This window comes from Papilio polytes, unplaced genomic scaffold, assembly GCF_000836215.1.
Source record: "Papilio polytes unplaced genomic scaffold, Ppol_1.0 DF824191.1, whole genome shotgun sequence".
Lineage (NCBI taxonomy): Eukaryota > Metazoa > Arthropoda > Insecta > Lepidoptera > Papilionidae > Papilio > Papilio polytes.
Genome location: NW_013525013.1, coordinates 3,290,155 through 3,312,356, shown reverse-complemented (window position 1 = coordinate 3,312,356; position 22,202 = coordinate 3,290,155). Strand labels below are relative to the sequence as shown.

Here is a 22,202-nt window from a genome sequence, read left to right as displayed (position 1 = left end):
ACCTCACAGAAGACAGAAGTAGAAATCGGCTTTGTCTTAAATTATAAGTAAGTACCACGCAACCGCAACACCGTTTTTGTAGTCGGGGTCATTTAAGTTATTTCATGTTCATACAGACATCTTGACCCGTAGGCCCTGATCTAATTTGGTTGTTCATATTAATGATAATAAAAATAAGTAAAGAAATTTGGACATCAACGATTTTTTAAATATTATAGCTCGATCAATAACATATCATTAGGTTTAAAAAGTGCGCTTTCTGAATTGAAGATACGTCAGCCAGTAGAAATTAATTATTTGTTGTTTACTTAACCGACAAATTACTCCTAATGTTAATAACTTAATTAATTTTATGACAGAAAATACATTTAAGATTATATCCAAAGGCTAAAAGTTTTCTCCATATCATTATTTCCCCGGATTTGTATTTAATCTAATAGTTGCCAACATAAAAAAAATCCATGACCTAATAATTTTGCAAACCAACAAAGACCACCTTTCGTTATCACATTCCGACCTCTGGGTCTGTTGGGATATTTTTAGTGTAATTATTTTGTTGTTTATTAATGTTTTTTTTATAAGAGCGAGAATTGTTAATTAGCTTAGCAACAAGACTTGTGTCGTGAAATCAAATTACTGTTGCTAGGCTTAGTAGTGATAAGATATAATAAAAGTTATATTTCTTCTTTGGCTTTTCACCAGGTTCATTAGCATTGCAAGATATTCGTAAAATGTACCTACAATAGGTATTGTATCAATAGGCATTGTGGTCTTTGTATCCAAATGACTTTGCAGACTATGATCTAGTCTAGAGTGACTAGCTAACATGAAGTCAAATCATAATTGCTGTAAAAGTCATAGCGTAATGTGTGTTTGTATCAAAAAGTCAGTCTTAAGTTTATTAAGATTTTTAAAATGTAGGAAAAGTGATGTCCTTTCATTGATGTTAAATTTATTATAGTTTTGTTTGATTCAAATAATATATTAACTATACTGTATGCTGTATAGGCATAATTTTAATGCATGCTTATAGAACATAATATAGTTACATTTATACAAGTACGTGAATAAGACGCGGCCTGAGAGACGCGTGTGCAACGAATACTGTTAACGGGTTAACGGTCAATGAACTTTATTGATCTGGGAAAGTTCTTATGTAGGTAACAGAACAGGTAACAGTATAAGCCTTTACACATCGTTTTTATCAATTTTTATTCGTTAGTTTGTTTAGTTTAAAAAGTAATCGGTCAATTGATTTTTAAGGTTAAGCCTTATTGTAAAAAATTGGAAATGTGCTTCAAAGTTAGCAAACGTTACATTAATATTAAATTTAATTATTAGGTAAATATAGCAAACATTTTAGTTATTTCAGTATATTACCGTATAACTCTAGAAGTCATATGACTATTACATCTCACGAGCCAGATGTCGCTTGAAGCGCGACATTGCACGCTAGCTTGTAGTGGTGAAGTCAACGGTACTTTTTCCTATAGCTTAGTATTTGGGTATTACACAAAAGAAGTGCCGTTTGCAAACGTTGATACTTTGAGATACCTCATTGTTTTACTAAGTATGAGCATTAGGTCATACTTAGTTGTTCATCTTCATCAATTTAGAATGGTCTCGTTTTTTTTTAAATAACAATATGTTCTGATTCTGTTTAGACAGACGGAAGTACACGTACGATAAAAATGCAGTTTAAACTCATACAATTTTGGAGTAGTTGAGTTATTAGTGCTAGGCTTTCTATCTTTTTCGATCCAACATCATTCATGTACCCCGCGGCACGTATGTCTACTTGCAAACTTCTAAATATTGTCATCACTGCTATACGTCTTTGAATTTAAATGAACGTTTTTGGTTTGATTTTTGGCAGAAGTGGCGACGACCATGTGCCAAAGTATTTAAGATATTTGCTATAATTACTGTACTATACATAATTTAGCGTTTGAATGTCTTAAAACGTAATGTACGCATGATATAGGTACTATTATAATTTAATAACTCGTCAGTTGTATCCAGTCAGAGCGGTATCTAAATGTCTAGCTGTCCTATCAGCCTATATTCTACGTCTACGCCTTTTAGCGAGAATTTTTCTGGAGATACGTAGTAGCAAACATCCATCTATTCGTCAAAACTTTTACACGATTTATCAGTCCATCCAAATTGTTGCGAGACAAAAGTTGTAATGATTTTACTGTTGTTTTTGTTGCATCGCGATTGCGTATTTGATGACGTCATCAAATGGTTCGATAAGTTAGCGTCATGTTAAAATTATATCGATTGCATTTTATTTATTTTATGTTTGACGTCAACGCACAACTTCGTTAGTAACAAAACATATTTTTAGTCGTCTGATTATGTTTTTAAACGGTTTTATTTATCATCGGAATAATCTTGTGCCCAATCGACGTGACATAAATTGTTTTTGTAATAGCGCACGTGATTTCAAATCAGTTGTCAAACTTAATCCTAATTAATATTAGACAATAACAAGATATGCTGGCACGAAAAGTTTGCGTAACGTCATCGACAAAAATTGTATTTGTGCAACGCCCTTGCCCTTGTATGAATTAAAAAGAACGCTTATAAATCTATTACATTTCGAAGTTTACGAACACTTCCTTAAAAATGTTCGTGTTACATTTGATTATTTCACGCATAACTTGTCTAACCTTTTGTTGACGTGATAATCCACGAAGCATTGAATTTAGACGGAAAATTATGCTTCATCTGTTTTTGTTAAGAGAATGCAAGAGATGTGAATATGTTATTTGTTGTTTTGCTCCAATGTAAACCCACGGTTTTATACACAAATAAAACAATAGCAACATTTACATCAGTTCATTTATTCACAGTTGTTTTACATCATTATCCTTATATTCTACATAATCGATTGTACATAATTAATTATATAATTTCATAAAGTAAAAACTGTTAACAAAATGATTTGCGGTACATTTAGATGCTTTTTATCGTCATTTCGCGAGCTGCGTTCGATCAGAGACGTGTTTTAAATTGTGACTGTACTGAGGTAGGTGAGTTCTTGAGCAGCAAGAATCTGTATTTTGTATGACTTTTAGTTTTTAAATAATTAAAAATCCCTATTTAAGTACTGCTTGGTGCTGACTATGGAAATAAATGCTGTCAAACATTTAAAAAACTATGAGTAATATTTTTGAGGTAACATTTTTTATTTTTGTATATGTTGAGTGTAGTTTTGTTTTAAAATCATGAATTTATAACGCTAAGCGATCTTATCTAAAATAAATTATGTTATAAATAATTAATATCTGAGATGAACACAAACTCTTTGCCTTCGTGTTGTTAAATACTGCTTAGCTCAGTCAGCACCCGTTCGGAGATTACCTGAAACAATACTTAATTTTGTTCTCTATTTTATAATTGAACTATTGTGGACATGTTATTAGGATCCAATGACCTCTATAAATGGATAGGTTATAAAATGTGGTTTTGGTCATACATAGACTAGGCATAGTGAACATTTTTCACTGGTAACTTCTTTGACAGGTAATATGTTGTCAAGTTTAGTACGCCACATCATGTCCTTGTATTGACATTATACAAAATTATAATATGCTCATCTTTTGTTATAAATTAAAGAGTCACAAAATAAAATCATTTAAATATGATTTAGTGACACGTAGTGGAAATTAATTTAAATACAATTAATTGCTTTAAGGATCTATTAACGGATAGCGATAGTTAGATCATGTGAAAAATGTGTCAAGTGAAGATTCAACTATGCTTCCTCTATATAATTCAGTATGTCTTTGATTTTAGTACTTCTTTTAATAAAAAAAAAAAACAGAGTTTTGTATAAGAAGTTCTAGTGGGTCTTATTTATTCTTAGCGATAACGTTAGTGATGGATATGTGAATATTTCAAGTGATGTCAACTATGCCTGTATATATTTAAAACTACTTGTAAATACGTTACCTAATATGTATGTTCTAGTATGTGCGTATGACGGGCGGCACGGTGCCGCACTCGCTCGCGTCCAGCGTGCTGTCGATGACAGGCCGGTAAGACAGCGTGGTGGCGCCGCTGGCGGGGTCTGTCTCCGCCAGCGTGTGCTTCCTCCAGTGCTGCTCGAACGGCAGCTTGCTCTGCTCACAATATTTCATTATTTATATAAATAACACCTTTTTTAAAATAATAACGGTCACAAAAGACTTCGCCGGAGTGAAATAAAACAAAACTTAATAACTTACTATAAACTGAGTATAAGTTCAGTAATACAATAAAATGTAAATACTTTTTTGTTAGCAATCACAGTATATTTTAGCCTTACAATGACACGCTTAAGGCTATTTATTATCACGCTATGTAACTTAGGGGGTGAATAAATTGGCAAAAACATCATGCTAGAAAGGGACAACTAATAAGCAAGACATGGTATTTGAAATTTTTCTTCTTCGTTGTCATTTCAATTATGAAAGTTTTACAAATGTAAGGAACATAACATTTATTTTATAATAAGTAGATAAAGCCGCGCGGAAACAGCTAATTCATACCAGAAAAAACTACTTTAAAGTGTATACCTGTCCATCGAGTGGTTTGGAGTAGTCATATTCATCACGTCGCGTCTTAAAGTCTTCTCTGGCGTGTGCGCCGCGCGACTCCTCGCGGGCCAGCGCGCCCTCCACTATCTGCACCGCGTTCAGCAGCAGGTTCTGCAGCTCCAGCGTCTCCACCAGGTCAGAGTTCCAGATCAGCGAGCGGTCGGACACGCGCAGCTCACACATCTGCTTGTAGATCTCGTGGATCTGACGTTGACCTGGAATCATCAAATATCACACCCTTATTGCTATGTTATGACATTTGTACTAATATAATAAAGCGGAAACACTACTTCGTAACGTAGGATGTCAGCAATAACAGCATATTTTTGAATTGTTTTTACTTTAATAAATACCCTACACTTACAGCACGCTTTAGGCTATATATTTCCACGCTATTAAATTTAGGGGGAAAATAGAAGCAATTCCACGTTTCGTCTAATGAGTGTGCGTACCGGAGACCTAAATAAGTGTCTTCCCCTTCCCACCATTTTCTAGTAAAAAAAGTAAGGAAAAGGTAAGGAGATTCATGGTGGATATGCCTAATGGAAAATATCTATGTGTGTCTTCCTTAATTAAAGGTATTATAGTGAGGGGAAGCGTAGCCTTTTCGGTGAATTCATGTGTTCCTAAATAATTTGTAATATCTTTAATATTGTTACCTTCTTCCAGGGTGCTCTTCTGTCGGAATACTGCTGCGTTGGTCTGCATGCAGCGCTGCATGCGCAGGCGCAGGTCCGCTGTGGAGATGCTGCCGTTGGCGTATCTGATCTTGTCTAAGTTGGCGATGCTCGCTTCACCCGTCGACTGGAAAAATATACAAATAGTAAGTATTTTTATCTATTTTAAAATGTAATTAATGGTCCTCTGCCTTATTTCAAGACTAATATTTTGAACACACGAGGAATTAAAAAAAATTGCCATAGGAAGGGACGCGTAGGGGAAATATCCTATTTCTGTGATTTAGGGTAAAAAATGTTTCTTCTAATGCAGTTACATCACTATTATGGCGAATTACACTTGCTTGTTTATCTCATTTTAACTGACTAATATTGTAAATGCGAAAATTTAGACGGATAAATTTTTTTTTACTGGCTGAACAGATCTTGATGAAATTTGGAACAATCTAGAAAAGCACATATACTATTCAGTTTTTTTTCATAAGTTATTAAAATAAGAGTACATTACATCTTTAAGCGGCGCCTGTGCGTCTCCCGGGCGGCTGGTGCTGGCGACGGTGAGTGCGCAGGCGCGGCCGAAGACGACGATGTCGAGCAGCGAGTTGGCGCCGAGGCGGTTGGCGCCGTGCACGGACGCGCACGACGCCTCGCCCGCCGCCAGCAGCCCGCGCACCACGCGGTCCTCGCCGTTGTGGTGGGTTATCACCTAAATATTATCACATTTGTAACAATATTATCAAAATTAAACACACTCTTTAATGATAGAATGGATAAAAAAACAATATATCGATAGCGTACAGGTAAACTATCTTATGTTTTTTTATCAACATTTAAAGACTCTTGGTCTTAAAGTGTATCTCTTTTTTTGCAGTTTATATCTTTTTTGACTATCTTATGTTTGAAACATTAAGCGAGACCAACTTATAAACGTTGGTTTTAATACTATTTACTACGACATATCAAACATGATTGAATGGTAGACAATTGAAATCTACATCCTTTCTTTCTTTTTACCAATTCGGCAGTGACAACTAATTTTAAAAAATCTAATGAATTAGTTTAGAGAAAAAATACATGAGATTTTGATTTTTAGTGTGTTGGTAATATATAATATTTTTTGGTACATAAAACTCCGTAGAATTAAGGGTTAACGTTCTATTGAAAGTAATACAGAAATAAGTATTTTTTTTTTTTTATAGTAAAAGGGGGCAAACGAGCGGCGTGTACACCTAGGTGGTCAACGACGCCCATGGACATCCGCAACACCAGAGGAACTACAGATGCGTTGCCGGCCTTTGAGGAAATGATAGGCTCGCTTCTTGAAGGACCCTAAGTCGTATTGGTTTGGAAATACCGCTGAGGACAGACCGTTCCACAACGCGGCTGTGCGGGGCAGAAAGTTCCGCGAAAACCGCACGGTTGTGGAATGCCAGCCATCGAGATGGTGAGGATGGTACCTGGCGGTCTGTCGCGTCGTCCGATGACGAAACTCGGCGGCAGGAATCGTTCCAAACAACTCCTCGGAACACTCCCCGTGGTAAATACGGTAAAAGATGCAGAGGGAACTGACGTCCCTCCGCAAGGCCAGAGGATCTAGCCGATCGGTAAGAGCTCGGTCGTTGACGATTCGAGTCGCTCTCCGTTGTATGCGGTCAAATGGAAGAAGCTGGTATTGGGGTGCTCCCGCCCAAAGGTGCGAGCAGTACTCCATGTGGGGCCGAACTTGCGCCTTGTAAAGTAGTAGGCGGTGGCCCGGCTGGAAGTACTGCTTCGCCCTACTGAGCACACCCAGCTTTTTGGAAGCCAGCTTGGCCTTGTCTTCCAGATGACCGCGAAACTGAACGTCACTCGATATGTCAACGCCGAGAATACCGATACTGGCTGAGGCAAGCAGTAAAGTAGTTTTATAATGACCTCTCCTCTGAAGTTGGTGGGCGTGCCGCCCATGTTGTAGTGCACGGTGGGCAGCACGGGGATAGGCTCCTTGGTGACGTCCACCCCCGCGAAGATCATGGCCGTCTCCGAGATGCCGGGCAGGCGCTGGCGCAGCTGCTCCGCCGGCAGGTGGTGCAGCTGCAGGTGCACGTGGTCCTTGTCCGGACCACACCCGCGACCTGACATACATATCATAACCTTCTGAATTCACCAAAATAGCGAAATGGCCGCTGTTTTAAAATAGTTTTTTTTTTTACTTATGGCCTATAATAAAGCGTTAACACATACAACTTTGTAGCGTAGGATTTCAGCAATCACAGCGCATTTTTGAATAAATATTTCTTTAATAAAAAGCCCTACATTTACGACACGCTTTAGGCTATATATTTTCACGCTATTAAACTTAGGGGGTTGATAAATTGTAAAAAGATTTTCATGTGGAAACAGGACTATAAACTACAATCTGCCAACATTAAGGAAGCAAAGTTTATGGTAATGGTAATTTTGACATTTGGAATTGAGAATTTGACAAATGTAAACAATAATGTCGCACAGGAACAGCCAGTTCTTTATAATTATGTAAATTATGTAGAATATGGTGTGTAGCACATACCCTCCATGATCTCGACGGTCATAGCGCGGGAGACGACGTCGCGGCTGGCGAGGTCCTTGGCGACGGGCGCGTACCGCTCCATGAAGCGCTCGCCCTTCGCGTTCACCAGGAACCCGCCCTCGCCGCGGCACCCCTCCGTCATCAGGCACCCCGCGCCGTAGATACCTGCGCACAACCACACTGCCTACACACCCTGCACAACTATGGTACACCATTCACCTCTATTCTATACTAATGTAAAGAAGAAAGATTTGTATTTTTGTAAGTATTGGAATAACTCAAAAACTACTGTGCCGATTTCAAAAAACCTTTCACCTTTAGAAAGGTAATTTAACTGTAACATAGGCTATATTTTAAAGCCTTTCTTACTCACTGATAACGTAGGTTTTTAATGATTAAAGATTATTTTAAATCGGTCCAGTAGTTTTTGAGTTTTAACAATACATACAAAAAAATCATTCTTTATAATATTTGTAAAGATTAATACAGTATTTGTTAATAACAAAAATATATAACGTTTATTTAACAATAGCATTAAGGTATACAAAAGAAGAACTGTGCTATTAGTCATTTTAACGCTATTTTCACGTAATACCGTATTACAGAGTGGTAAATAGCGGTAATTAAAAATCTATTACGAATGACGGATAATGACTGTAATCTTTAACATCTCATTATTGTCTTTACTACATTGTGTTAAATACTTCTTGATGTAATGTTTATAAGATAAATTATACTGTAAATGAGGCAAAATTATTCAGTACACACTTTTAGATGTCCTTGTTTATTTATAACGATATGGCGATAATACCTTACATATACAACGCCTATTTTATAAATGATTTGATTATTCATTTTATCTTCTCATAATTGTTCATTCATAACTTATCTCAGGGTTCAATTATTATAAAGTTGTCTATGTGTTCTTCCACACTATCACTATTTATACCAAATTTCATCGAGATCCGTTCAGCCGTTTAGGCTTCAAACTTTAACAAACATCCATCCATCTAAACTTTCACATTTATAATATTAGTATGATGTCTATACAAGGACACAAGGTGGCGTATTAAACTTGACAACTGATATATTACCAGTCAGAAAAATTACCGGCGAAAATTTCACTACGCCCAGTCTATATTTCTTGAATGTCTTTAGTTTTGTGTGTAATTACCAGTGGGATGGAACTGCACAAACTCCATGTCCTCGTTCTGCATGCCGGCGCGCGCGGCCATGGCGGTGCCGTCGCCGGTGCAGGTGTGCGCGGACGTGCAGCTGAAGTAGGAGCGCCCCGTGCCGCCCGTCGCCAGGATCGTGTTCTTTGCTTGGAACCTGAGATATTTTACTTCTAACTAATATTACAAATGCAAAAGTTTTGATGGATGGATGTTCGTTAGAGTTTGAAGCTTAAAGGTCTCAACAAATATTGATTAAATTTGGCATAGATGTGGATAGTCTGGAAGAACACACACGCTACTTTTTTTAATTCCACGCGGACAGAGTCGCAGGCGAAAGCTAGTAATATCATAAATGTAAAAGTTTACATGCATGGATATTTGTTACTACATTTCTCCAACTCACATATTATGTTGAAATTTATCATAGATGTAGAGCATAGTCTGAAACTACACAAGAGTTCCTATTTTTTTTAATTTATGCGATCGACATAGTGGTCAACAACTAGTTAAAAAATATACATATACTGCATTAATCTTGAGGTTAAAAATTTGTTTCATATATATCAAACATTCTTGGTGGTTAATTTTTTTTTCAATATATCAATTATTTAAATTATTGTTTACATTTGTTAAAATGTTTCACGTTGACTCATTATGTGGCGTTATGTTTTCTTAGACTGTTTACACAGTTGCTTTCTTTTAACAACTATGACAATGGTTAATGAAAAAGAAAAATCATTTAAGTCTAAGTTTCTTTATTATTTTTCATATGCTATAAACTAAGCAACCAGTGGTTACACATAAATCCTGTGGGTTTCTGTACCACTTATAACGTCTCTTATTGTACTTTTAAATTTATGCTTTTGTCTAATAAATAAAAAAAAAAATAATTTTATAGCATTCACAAATACATTACTAATATAAAAAAAACTGTATAATTTCTCAGCTGAAGGCTTTAAAATTTATTAATTAACTTACCTATGTAGTGTTCCATCTTCAAGATTGAGAGCAATACATCCTTTGCATACACCATCCTCCATCAGCAGGTCAAGGGCAAAGTATTCTATGAAGTACTCACAGTCATATCTCAGAGACTGACCATACAATGTATGCAGCAAGGAATGTCCAGTTCTAAAATATGTTAAATTATAAACAATTACGAAAACAATAAAAAAATCATCATCATCACTAGCTCACTACATGTCCCACTGAGGGACCTAGAACCTACCCTAAGTTAGAGTGACTAGAAGACTAGACTAGGAAAAAAGCTACTGTTCATATTTAAATAAAATATGAACAGTAAAATTAACAAATGCAAAACTGAAAAATTCCCATCACTATTATTGACTTTAGCTGAACTAATGAGATACAATAATTAAAACATTGCTGCAACGAAATAAAATAAATCGTAATTATATGCAGAATTTAGTCAAGGTACAATTACACCATATTTTTATTTAAATTTTGTTTTTTTTTTTATGTATATGGAAATTATAAAACAAGTTATTTCTTACAATAAATAGTGTTTTGACATACCTGTCAGCCACAGCACAGCACCTATGAGCCTGGCCGCCTTTACCAAATTTAAGTGATTGTCCTCCAAAAGCTCTCTGATAGATTTTACCTTCAGGTGTGCGAGAGAAAGGCATTCCATAGTTGTCTAATTCAATAACAGCATGTGGAGCTTCTCTTGTCATGTAGTGAATTGCATCCTAGAAAAAAAAAAATTTTATTCACCATTTGTAGTTGAGATAGAGGTAGCGGTAGTACACAAAAAGTTAATTCCATCTTATGTTTTGGCGTTCTTTTAGATCAATCTTTATTTTAACCATTGTTAAAATTAAAACTATACTTTTTAATGTCTAGGATAAGAATTGTTTACAAACAAGTTGTTATTCACAATGAAAAGATTCCATTCCCAAAGAGACCAAACATACTTATACCTTTTTGCTGTAATTATATAATTGCATTTAGTTTATATCTAAACAGACATTCAGTGGATTACTTAACATAATAATTGATATAGTTTACTTAAATCACACATACCTGATCACCAAGCCAATCAGAACCTTTAACTGTGTCATACATATGCCATAGCCAACTGTCATCTTCCATGTTACCTAAAATAATATAACTTATTGTAAAAAGCATCAGAATATTCTAAAACTGAACATAGGCATTTAATGTGTAAGAAAAAAGCAACAGGAAGATTAAAGTACCTAAAGCAGCATTGATTCCACCCTGTGCAGCAACAGTGTGTGATCTAGTCGGAAATAGTTTTGTCACAACAGCTGTCTTAAATCCTTCCTGCACAAGACCGAAAGCTGCCCGCAAACCTGCACCTCCCGCACCAATAACCAGAGCATCATGTTGATGATCAATAACATTATAAGCTTTTGATGTATTCGTGTTTACAGATTCATCTTTAGTAGCCCTAGCGCCACCCACCGACAAGTGAAGGTTCCTATACAAATATGTAGCCTGAAATTTAAAAGGAATGTTTAATGTTATGCAATAATGTAATAGTTAAATTTCGCTTTATAATTCACACATTAAAAAGTGTTAGAATTATTAACCATTAAAGTTACATCTAAAATCAAATAAGAAAACTTATTAACATGCAGAGGAGTTGAGAAGACCGGTTTTTATTCATTTTTATCTGTATCGAATCAAGCTCTGGGGAAAACATTCCAAAATTTGTACCACGTTACATAACTAATGTTTTTTAATGCTGTGTTCGAGTACTAACCAGCGAGGCAGGGCTACGAGAGGTAGCCACTTTCAATAAAGCGCTCATGATGGAACTCTCTGTCCGCACCGGAGCACAAAAACACACGTTAAATTTTAGAACAGCACAGGAACACTAGGCATCCACACAACCGGTTGTATTTGAGGCAGAAATTAAAACTGAGTTTATCTGTGAATTTTGCAAACTTTGTCAAAGTGACAACGTCAAACTTTACAAGTGATGTGATGATTGTTAAAATTCTACTATATTTATTTTATCATTTAATTTTTTCAACTCAAACTATTACCCATTTCTCCAACATATAAACTGCCACACATCATGAAATAATAATAAGTCTCACTAATTTGTGACAAAATGATGAAGTGGTAGCCCCAGACAAAGTCAAATTTCATAACAATGGCTGTTTGACTTTGAAAACTGTCAGATTGATCAAGCTATTTTTGGCTATTTTAACGTATGGAAGGTATAATTTAAGAATTAATTATGAAAGCAAACTATAAACGCATTTAATAGATCATCAAAATACTTTGTACCTGGTCTTTTTGGGGTTCACGATGGCAGATAATCCAAGCAGTGACGGATTTTCGGAAGCAGATAGATTGAGAGGTAAACTTATTTGTAATGTTAAGAAAGGTTATTATTTTCGTGTGATCTAGTTTTATTGAAAGTATGAATTGATGGTTTTCAGAAGATGAATTGGCTCGAGAATTGGAGCATAGTGACTCCAATGAAGATGATTCTCAAGAAATATCATTGGAAATTGAAGAAAAATTGCTAAAAGATGAACCAGAATGTAAGTAATTTATTTGATCTGCCATCTTTTGAAAACAGTAAATACGATAGTGATTAACTAAATATATTACTTTGTGCCGAATTTCGCAAGATTCCATAAGTGGTATTATTGTTAATACAAAATAATGAAATAATCATGGTATTAATATAAATGCGACAGTCGAAATTAAATGGTTGGATGGATGTATGTTTGTTAGAGTTTGTAGGCTAAACGGCTGAACGGATTTCGATGAAATTTGGTATAGATGTAGAGGATTGCCTAGAAGAAAACATAGGTTACTCACTTTTGTTTTATTTTTAATCAACGCTGACGAAGTTGCGGGCGAAATCTAGTAGTTCATGTAACTACTAGGTTTCGCATAATTCATGTAGGCAAAGCATGTGTAGTTCCTCTGGTGTTGCGGATGTCCATGGGCGTCGTTGACCACCTTGGTATTCACGCCATTTGTTGGCCCTTTTTATTATAAAAAAAAAACTTACTTCTAATTCAACAAGCATTAAGAATATTCAATCGTCAATAATATGTATAATTTCTTCAGATACAACATTGGTCAATTATGGAGACAATATCCAGGATTCACAAAGTAATATTGTAAGTTACTCTGATGATTTGCACAATATTGACATCACTCATGAAACTGAAGAACTGGGTAACAGTATGTATACTGAAAACTCCAATAGCTTCATAACAACACAATCTGATTTGCATGACATTAGTGAACAATATGAACCTTTCGGTGAGTATAATTATGATATGCAACAATCTGAAGACAGGCAATATGAAAATGATAATGATAAGTATGATATTGAAAACAATGGTGATATGTCCAATATAAATGAATCTCAAAATGACAATTATGATTCACAAATGAATGATGATTTGTTGATTTGTGAAAGAGAGAGGGAAAAGAAAAGTAAAAAGGAGTTAGAAGAAGAAGAAAGAGAAAAAATGCAGTGAGTATAAATTGTTTTATTATTTTTACAACATATATCAAAACAAGTAATTTTACATTAGAAATGTAACTCATTCTACAAGTAACATTATTAATTACACATTTAAGTAAAAGTTTAGATAATCTTTATGTTAATAGTAAATATAAATACAATTATTACATGTTATTTTTGTACACTTTCAGAGTTTTAGTATCAAATTTTACGGAAGAGCAGCTGGATAGGTATGAAATGTACAGACGAGCAGCATTCCCTAAAGCGGCTGTAAAACGTTTGATGCAAACAATAACGGGATGTTCAGTGGGGCAAAATGTCGTAATAGCAATGTCAGGTATTGCTAAAGTATTTGTCGGAGAAGTTGTTGAAGAAGGTAATAATATTGAAATATAATTTCTTTTCACACAAATGACTCACAATATTTAATAGAGTTGCTAAAATATGTGTTTTTTTTAGCTTTAGAAGTTCTCGAGAAGTCTGGTGAGCCTGGTCCGTTGCAGCCCAAACATTTAAGAGAGGCTTTACGTCGCCTGAGAGTGCGTGGCGCTATACCTGTCAGAAGAGGCTACAAAAGCACCCTTAAGCTTTGACGGTTTCAACTACTTATGCTGTAAATATATTTATGCGTGGAAGGAATCAATTGGTTCGTATCAGTCAATTACTTAGATGTCTAATTGTCATGTAAATAATTGTTAAATATTATTAAGAATGTGTAAAAAATTGTTTGTTTCTCATTGTTCGAAAATATTAGGTATAAAAATGATTTGTTACGTTAACTCATATATAAATGTAACATGTATTTAAGCCTTCCGTTTAAGTTACAAGATTGGTGTTATAAAGTCTACCTTTATCTAATTTTATAGGAAAATATTTATAGTACGACAAGCTTATTTGGCATAGATGTAGAGCATAATCTGCAAGAACATATATACTACTTATTAGTAGCGGGTAATAGTAGTAGGATGTCTTGTAAGGTTAGGTATCTACTAACCCTGTAGTAAGTGGTTGTGGGCTGTTAGAATCACAGCTAATTGAAGTCGTGATTTTTTTTTCATTTAAATAAAACAGCATCTACAGAATGTTGGTCCATACTCTGTTTTGCACATATATTGCTGATTTGATTCAAAACATAACCACTACTCGTGACACAACTGACAGATAAAAGATTCATCTTCAGTTCAGAAACATAGAGGACCAGTCTCATAGCAATTAAAAATTCTGTCTGGCGTCAAATTATATTTGTCATATATTACCCCAAACAAAGATAGAAAATGTCCACCTATTAGCGAAAACAAAACACATCCAGAGTGTATAGTTTTTTTGTAAGTGTGGGTGGCCCCGTCGTGACACGCGTCCCCGTTATGCCCCCCTCTCCCCTAACTACATAAGCAACCAGGAAAAGATATTTCAGATTTTTATGCTGGCTAGAAATAACCGATAATCATTACTTTTGGATCACCCGTCGTAAATGGCAGCTTCAGATTCCTCGAGCCTGGCTTTTAGGGATTATATCGTCACTTGCGAATAGGTCTAGTATTTCTCTGCAAGTAGCCAGATTTACCTCCGAAGTTGTGGTTTGCTTAGTTTACGCACCCTATTTGACATTTACTTATTGATCTTAGGCAAACTTTCCTTGGTTAGCCTGCATTCGATTAAGTTTTTCCATAGCTCGCTGTGAAGAGCATAACTTCTATTCGTTTCCTGCGACCACAAGTAATGGGGATGTTTCCTAATGTTACAAATCCAAATAAATATATGTTTAATATTTTAAAGACAGCATTTTATAACCTATAATAACATTTAGAGACCTTGAATGTTTGTCTCAAATTAAATATAAATTAAAAACGCTGCAATATTTTTTAACCTCCATTACTCGATCTCAAACAACAATGACGTCACTTTCTCGCATATAACATGGCAGTGTGACCAACTTCAGTGAATGTCAGTGCATTTTGTAGTTATATTTTTTTCTAAATGATTGTAATAATTGAGTTTGCGCGTTTCATATTATGAGGACTCCATTATTGAGTGTTTTTATAATTACGACATAAGTTATGAGCAAAACATTTTATGAATATTACAAAAGAAAAATATATCAAAATTCATAAGAGTAGCTTATAGTACAATTCAATTTATACCTGGTCACACTGGTGTAGGACGCAGTCACTGTTTACACACAAACATAATCTTCCACGAGAAGCAACAAGTGTAATTAATACGTTAAAAGTATCATCTTCTGTTCATTTTTGCATTGCATTGTAATATTTAACCACAATGGATATTGGATTCGCCAAAGGAAATAATTTTAACTTACCTAAAATAGATTCTTTGATGGTGGCAAGATTTTATGCAATGAACAAAGATTTCTGTGCAACGGAGTTGAGAAACGTGAAGATGTCTTTGTAAGTAACTATATTTTTTTTTACTAATAAACTATATTGCAAATGAAGAACCACTGTGTTAATTATTTTACATGTTTTAACATATTCCGTACTCATTATCTGTAATACCTTGGCTACTTTATTAGTGGTATATTAATGGTCCTATTTTGTATCTTTCAGATATTCAAGAGAATCTTATGGCGATGATGCCGTTGGATATGTGCAAATTAAAAGGGAGAACATTATTTGTATCGTAAAGTGTCGCGTTTGCCCTGAACATAAAATTCGTACAAAACCCTACGTAGTAAGTGTCGTCGTAGACGAAAAAAACGCTATCGTTTTAAGTGCGCAATGCCACGATTGTACGGCATCAGCAGGTGGCTGTAAGCATGCAGTGGCATTTTTAATGTGGCTACATAGACGAAGTGAGGAGCCATCTTGTACAGATGTCCAATGTTACTGGCAAAAGTCAAAATTGTCCAAGGTGGGAACATCTTTGAAGTTCATAACATCTACCGAATTAGCTGGAGTAGAAGCTTCCACTTCCTCAGATGCTAGTGTATATAATGATTTTATTGAATTGGCTACAGCAAAAGATATCACGAACTGTGAAATTTTAAGATATGTGCAAGACAACACGAATGATATGGAGAGGCTATCAATGTACCATCTCACACAAACCTATAAAAAAGAATGTGTAGAAGATTTTGTTAAGAGTATCTCTAGCCATTTCGCTACAGATTTATTAAAAAAAATCGAAATCCACACAAGAAGCCAGGCTCGAAATAAATTGTGGCATGAACTGAGATTTGGAAGAATCACCGCATCGAAAGCCTATGAAGTGAAAAATTGTAAAACAAGTGATGGTGCCTTAGTTGCTTTGATTATGGGTGGTAACATCCCTGATACAACAGCCATGAAATCTGGTAGGAATATGGAAGCAAAAGTACTTCAAACAGTACAAGACATGCTGCAGAAATCAATAAAAAAATGTGGTCTATTCATAAGCAAGGAATTTCCTATGATTGCTGGCTCACCTGATGGAATAGGTGACCAGTTCACTATAGAAATAAAATGTCCCTTTTCTGAAAAAACTGTTAATAACTACATTCAAAATGGGAGACCCTCCCATAAATGTTATGACCAAGTGCAAATTCAATTACATGTGCAAAAATTGTTACTTTTGCGTAGCTGATGTAAACTATAAACATAATAGTAAAGTAAATATAATACTGGTAAAATACAATGAAGATTATGTAAAGTCATTATTAAACACAATAATATTATTTTGGAAAAAGAATATCTACCATTTATTGTTTAAAGCTACAGAGTAAATAAAAATACTTATATATAATTTAGTCTTTTATTACCCAATTAGTCTATCATATGTTAAAATATTACTTATTAATTAATGAGGTTTGTAAGTTAATTAGGCCAGAAGCAATAACAATAATATCATCGAGTTTCCCCAAAAAATTACTATTAATGCAGGAATGTGTCAAAAAAGCAAACTCCCTTATGCGTCTAATGATCCTTTCGATATGAATACGCAGACTTGCAATTTTTTTTGTTTCTTTTGCTTCTTTCTTTGAAAGTTTATTGCCTAATAGTATGCTTGGTGGCCTTATTAGTTTAGATCCAATGCCAAGTAACAATGATTCTATATGCTTAAAGCCTCTATCAGCCATTATTTGGGACCCACTAGGTAAAGAATTTAGAAAATTACAATTTTCTACTAGACACACATCGCTGATTCTGCCTCCATAACCTTGTGATATATAATTTACAAGTCCATTTGGAGTACTTGAAATAAGATATTTTATTGTATTGGCTTTTTTGTATTCGGACCAAGTTAGTGCTTGGTGTAAAGCTTTACCTGGTTTTTGGATTTCAATTTCAAGACAGTCAATGATGCATGTTGTTTCATGATAGTTTTTCCTAAAAGCTATAGGTAAACACCTTTTAATTGCAGTCTTCTCTAAATTTACTATAAAAGGCCTCATAACTTTAGCAATCTTGGGGATGTTTTCTTTGAAAACTTTGCTTGCATATGATACAGTTATTCCAAACTCATCTGAGAGTTCAGAAAACTTTGTATCCAAGCGTATCTTTTTTAAGCATAATAATATATGATTTACAGGAATACCTGTATGCTCGTGGATGATGTTAATTAAAAAATAACAATTTTTTGGTACACCAATATAAAACTGTGGTCTGTTTCTTATTTTGACTATTGTATGCTGTAGTATACATTTTATGTTGGTTTCACCTTTCAACTCTGCTTCACAACTGCTTGTGTCGGAAGAAGTTTTTGTTATAAGTGCAACAGGGGGTGTGTATAATGATACATCACTGTCTGATTTATCATCATTTAATAAGTTCCTTGATACACCTGACTGAAATAGTTGTGGCTTTATACATTGCTTCAAGTCTGTTATTTTGAAAGGCGAAGTGGAGACAGATTTAGTAGATAATTTTATTGGAGAGGTTTGCTTTGTACATGACATGTTCAGAGTCTGTGAACTTTTACTTCTGCACTTGGCAGCAATTTGTACCTGGACTGCTTTATCAATTTTGTTTATATCTTGTTTAAGGTGTGGATCTGAAAAAAAAAGAAGTTAGTAAAGAAAATACAATTTTTATTTACTTATACATCCAGTAAACTGATGTATAAATGGGCTTTCAAGATAATAAGTTATGTGTTCCTACATGGTGTGTTATAAAAAGTTACTGTATCTCTAAATATTAATAAATACTTATAAAAGACAAGTACTAACCTTTACTAACTGTTACTTTTAATTTTTCAATTTCTTTTAATAGAGTTGCTCTTTTTAGTTTACTTTCATTTGTCAAATTGAGTCTTTTCTTTTTTGTAGCAACTGGTTCACATGTTTCTGTTGAAGTAATATTTATATTTTCACTTTGTTCTAATCCAGCAGCACTTATCTCTTTCGATGCTGATGTGAGATTTTTTCGTTTTATACCAATAGGTATAGTATTAGTAGAAGTATTACCACTTTGCTGTTGGCAAGCAAACTTTGTTGGTAAACAACCAGGTCTCAACTTAACTTGCGATATTACACCCATTGTAGTGTACTGAATATAATTTTCCATGTCATTTTGAAGCTAAAAAATATTTTTTATTAATAGCGTAACATGATTTCTAAAAAATCTTACAAATATTTGATTTTTATCACATAACCAAAAACTTTTATATTCTATACTCATTAGAACTTACATTAAAGTGATCTTCACAAAAATAAGAGGTACTTGATCTTGCAGTTGGGTTTCTTCCTGCAAGTAAGAACCAATTTTTCCTTACATCTTCGTTCTTTGGGATATGAAAAGTTTTTTTGGCGTGTTGATCGTTGTACTTTTGCACAATGGCACAGCACAAAATTTGTAACATGGTTTTTTCATTTTTATCTCCATTACTAAAAACAACTTTAGACAACAAAGATTTACGAGTATTATCAATCAGTGGTTCTTTCAAATTGACAGTGACAGGCCGTGACGCGAGGTTCGTATGCAAAGAAGTGACGTCATGGGACGTTTTGGGGGGAAATGAAAGAGTTGTTTTTATTTACGTGTTTTTTTATTGAAATAATGAGTATTATATTTTATAATATTTTTTTTCATGTTCATACATGGTTTATCTACAAAATAAGGCCATTCCAAAAATTAGGAAACATCCCCATTGAAGTCGTGATTTTTTTTTCATTTAAATAAAACAGCATCTACAGAATCTTGGTCCATACTCTGTTTTTCACATATATTGCTGATTTGATTCAAAACATAACCTCTACTTGTGACACAACTGACAGATAAAAGATTTATCTTCAGTTCAGGAACATAGAGGACCAGTCTCATAGCAATTAAAAATTCTGTCTGGCGTCAAATTATATTTGTCATATATTACCCCAAACAAAGATAGAAAATGTCCACCTATTAGCAAAAACAAAACACATCCAGAGTGTATAGTTTTTTTGTAAGTGTGGGTGGCCCCGTCGTGACTCGCGTCCCCGTTATGCCCCCCTCTCCCCTAACTACATAAGCAACCAGGAAAAAATATTTAAGATTTTTATGCTGGCTAGAAATAACCGATTATCATTACTTTTGGATCACCCGTCGTAAATGGCAGCTTCAGATTCCTCAAGCCTGGCTTTTAGGGATTATATCGTCACTTGCGAATATGTCTAGTATTTCTCTGCAAGTAGCCAGATTTACCTCCGAAGTTGTGATTTGCTTAGTTTACGCACCCTATTTGAGACATTTACTTATTGATCTTAGGCAAAGTTTCCTTGGTTAGCCTGCATTCGATTAAGTTTTTCCATAGCTCGCTGTGAAGAGCATAACTTCTATTCGTTTCCTACGACCACAAGTACTTGGTGGTAGAGGAACGATGGGCTCCGGGCCAATTGTTCGGCTACCTGAGCCTCTGCGGGCTAGTTCGTCCATTGCATTGCTACCTCTCGAGCCGCTGTGACCTTCTACCCATTGAGGGTTAATATTGTTTATTGCTTCTGAATAATTAAGGATTATGTGACATTCATAAATATGGATGTTTACAATATTGTCTTTCCTGGCTGCTATTGCATGTGCTGCTGTGATTACTCCAATGCATTCAGCTTAGAAGATGGTGTCGAAGACAGAGTCGCGTACTAAAGCTAGTATATAATGTTAGCGATAAATTAATTTGGATTTTTGGTAGTAAAATTATTTAGATTATCAAAATATTTCCACTCAGCATTACTGCTTACAACAAGCCTGTTATGGCCTATGTTGTGGATGTTTGTAACATAGTTTTACCATGTGGTGGTAAAAACTCAATTATTCTAACTTATAGATATTTTTTTTATTTTTTCCGTCGGTATAAGAATGGTGAAACATATGGGAACTATCGATGTACTATACATCAGTGTAAATGATAGGCCTTGCGTTGTATTTAATTGACAGATTATTTCTTAATTTTAATACAACTTATTTTTCCAAGGCTTTATTTAAACTACTTTAACTCTAATCTTTATGTAGCAAGTTCCGTTGCAAGGTGAACTTGTATGGCAATGTCTACTACTATTTCATTAATCCATACAAAAACAAAAAAATTGCGTATTTATTGGCAAACTTTGAGGTTATGTTTATTTATTGTAATTATATCTTTTAGCTGCGTCAGAGACATGGTTTGTATATTGATTTACTAATTTCATGATACTTGTATCACCTGCAATGCAATATTACAGTAAACTTTTCTGTTTAGTACTACTCTCACTGTTTGCCTTTGTGCATCTGTATTTATTTCTGAAATGATATTATTTCCTTGGCTTTTATAAATTTTATACTAGTGCCAACTGAGGACAGTTTAGCTTTTTTCCAATAGCAATCCTCACTGGTAGATGGGGATCCTCACTCAACATGGCTTCATAGTCTTCATGGCTTCGTAGAAGACTATGAAGCCATGTTGAGAAAGCAATACCATGCTTACAGCCAAAAAAAATAACCCATGTTATTCTAAATCTATTACACATATGTTTTTAATAATTATATAATATGTATGCTACTTAATAATATTCAAATGCGTTTTATAGTAAGTATTTACTTAAATGTACCGCGCAATCGTCAGTTGCACAGACAGAATCTGCTCCTCAGTTTCATTGCAAGTAGCTGTTACATTGTAACACTTTTGATGGACATAATGTTCTGGATCTAATCTAGCCTTTACCATTCAACATCTTTCTCTCGTTTTACTTGAACTGTGTCCAATGGCTGAATCTCCATATGATTGTCGTTCTGATTATTTATTTCGACTTGATTACTAGTGAATTTTTATTAATATTTAAGTTTTCGATAAGAGATACATTCGGAGTCAAAAAAATCACCCATCCGAAAAAAATAATTTAACCATGGCACGACGCCGACTCCTCCCTTCCGATCCGACACAGGTACCGCCCGAAACATCCGTGTCTTGACAGCACCTGTGTCAGTCGGAAGGTCAGTGCCCCATGGCACCTTCCACACCAGTCCGGGAACTGTGGGCGTATGGCCTGTATTGTGCGGACGCCGGACATGGCGTCCGCAGGCTAGCAGCTCACAGCTCCATGGTCATCCTCTTCATCTCCGCCCGAACGCGGGCGACCTTTTCAGGGGCGGGTAAGTGCCCCCGGGCTCTTTGCTCAGCCCGCGTCCGGTAAGCTTCGGCCAGCGACCCGGCTTCTATCTCCCACGGGAGAGTGCCAGCCAAAGCGCACGCATGCGCGTACCGCAAGGTTAGGTGCGTCTAGGGCACCAGCCCAAATCGGCGCACCATACAGGGCCATGCTTCGGACGACCATGGCGTACAATTTCC

The 22,202-nt window shown here is 35.2% G+C and overlaps 2 protein-coding genes across 3 annotated transcripts; one reads left to right on the top strand and one right to left on the bottom strand.

Annotated features, from left to right (window-relative positions):
* Nucleotides 1-2,829: 2,829 nt before the first annotated feature.
* LOC106110869 (succinate dehydrogenase [ubiquinone] flavoprotein subunit, mitochondrial) lies at nucleotides 2,830-11,925 on the bottom strand. Of its 2 annotated transcripts, none has more exons than XM_013292813.1 (13): nucleotides 11,739-11,925; nucleotides 11,209-11,470; nucleotides 11,036-11,109; nucleotides 10,526-10,701; nucleotides 9,968-10,120; nucleotides 8,986-9,143; nucleotides 7,812-7,976; nucleotides 7,178-7,377; nucleotides 5,772-5,969; nucleotides 5,246-5,390; nucleotides 4,566-4,801; nucleotides 3,961-4,130; nucleotides 2,830-3,380 (listed from the first exon to the last, which is right to left on the bottom strand). In XM_013292813.1, exons 1-12 carry the CDS (start codon nucleotides 11,784-11,786, stop codon nucleotides 3,975-3,977), a joined length of 1,971 nt encoding a protein of 656 aa, XP_013148267.1. In that variant the 5' UTR covers nucleotides 11,787-11,925; the 3' UTR covers nucleotides 2,830-3,380; nucleotides 3,961-3,974. The 2 variants fall into 2 exon arrangements, with proteins under 2 accessions (XP_013148267.1, XP_013148266.1); XM_013292812.1 differs by having other exon boundaries at nucleotides 2,830-3,369.
* A 216-nt stretch (nucleotides 11,926-12,141) lies between these two features.
* On the top strand, nucleotides 12,142-15,179 carry LOC106110865 (transcription initiation factor TFIID subunit 11). Its single transcript, XM_013292809.1, has 5 exons — nucleotides 12,142-12,344; nucleotides 12,427-12,531; nucleotides 13,070-13,484; nucleotides 13,667-13,851; nucleotides 13,935-15,179. The coding sequence occupies exons 1-5, from the start codon at nucleotides 12,293-12,295 to the stop codon at nucleotides 14,066-14,068; spliced, it is 891 nt and encodes a 296-aa protein (XP_013148263.1). The 5' UTR covers nucleotides 12,142-12,292; the 3' UTR covers nucleotides 14,069-15,179.
* The last annotated feature ends 7,023 nt before the right edge of the window (nucleotides 15,180-22,202 follow it).

Coding starts and splice junctions, on each gene's coding strand:
- LOC106110869 (XM_013292813.1), bottom strand. CDS start 11,786: ATGAGCGCTTTATTGAAAGTGGCTACCTCTCGTAGCCCTGCCTCGCTG. Junction 7,977..8,985: donor TGTGCAGTTCCATCCCACTG/GTAATTACACAC, acceptor GGTTGTGCGCAG/GTATCTACGGCGCGGGGTGC. Junction 7,378..7,811: donor GACCGTCGAGATCATGGAGG/GTATGTGCTACA, acceptor TATGTATGTCAG/GTCGCGGGTGTGGTCCGGAC.
- LOC106110865 (XM_013292809.1), top strand. CDS start 12,293: ATGGCAGATAATCCAAGCAGTGACGGATTTTCGGAAGCAGATAGATTG. Junction 12,532..13,069: donor GCTAAAAGATGAACCAGAAT/GTAAGTAATTTA, acceptor TAATTTCTTCAG/ATACAACATTGGTCAATTAT. Junction 13,852..13,934: donor CGGAGAAGTTGTTGAAGAAG/GTAATAATATTG, acceptor TGTTTTTTTTAG/CTTTAGAAGTTCTCGAGAAG.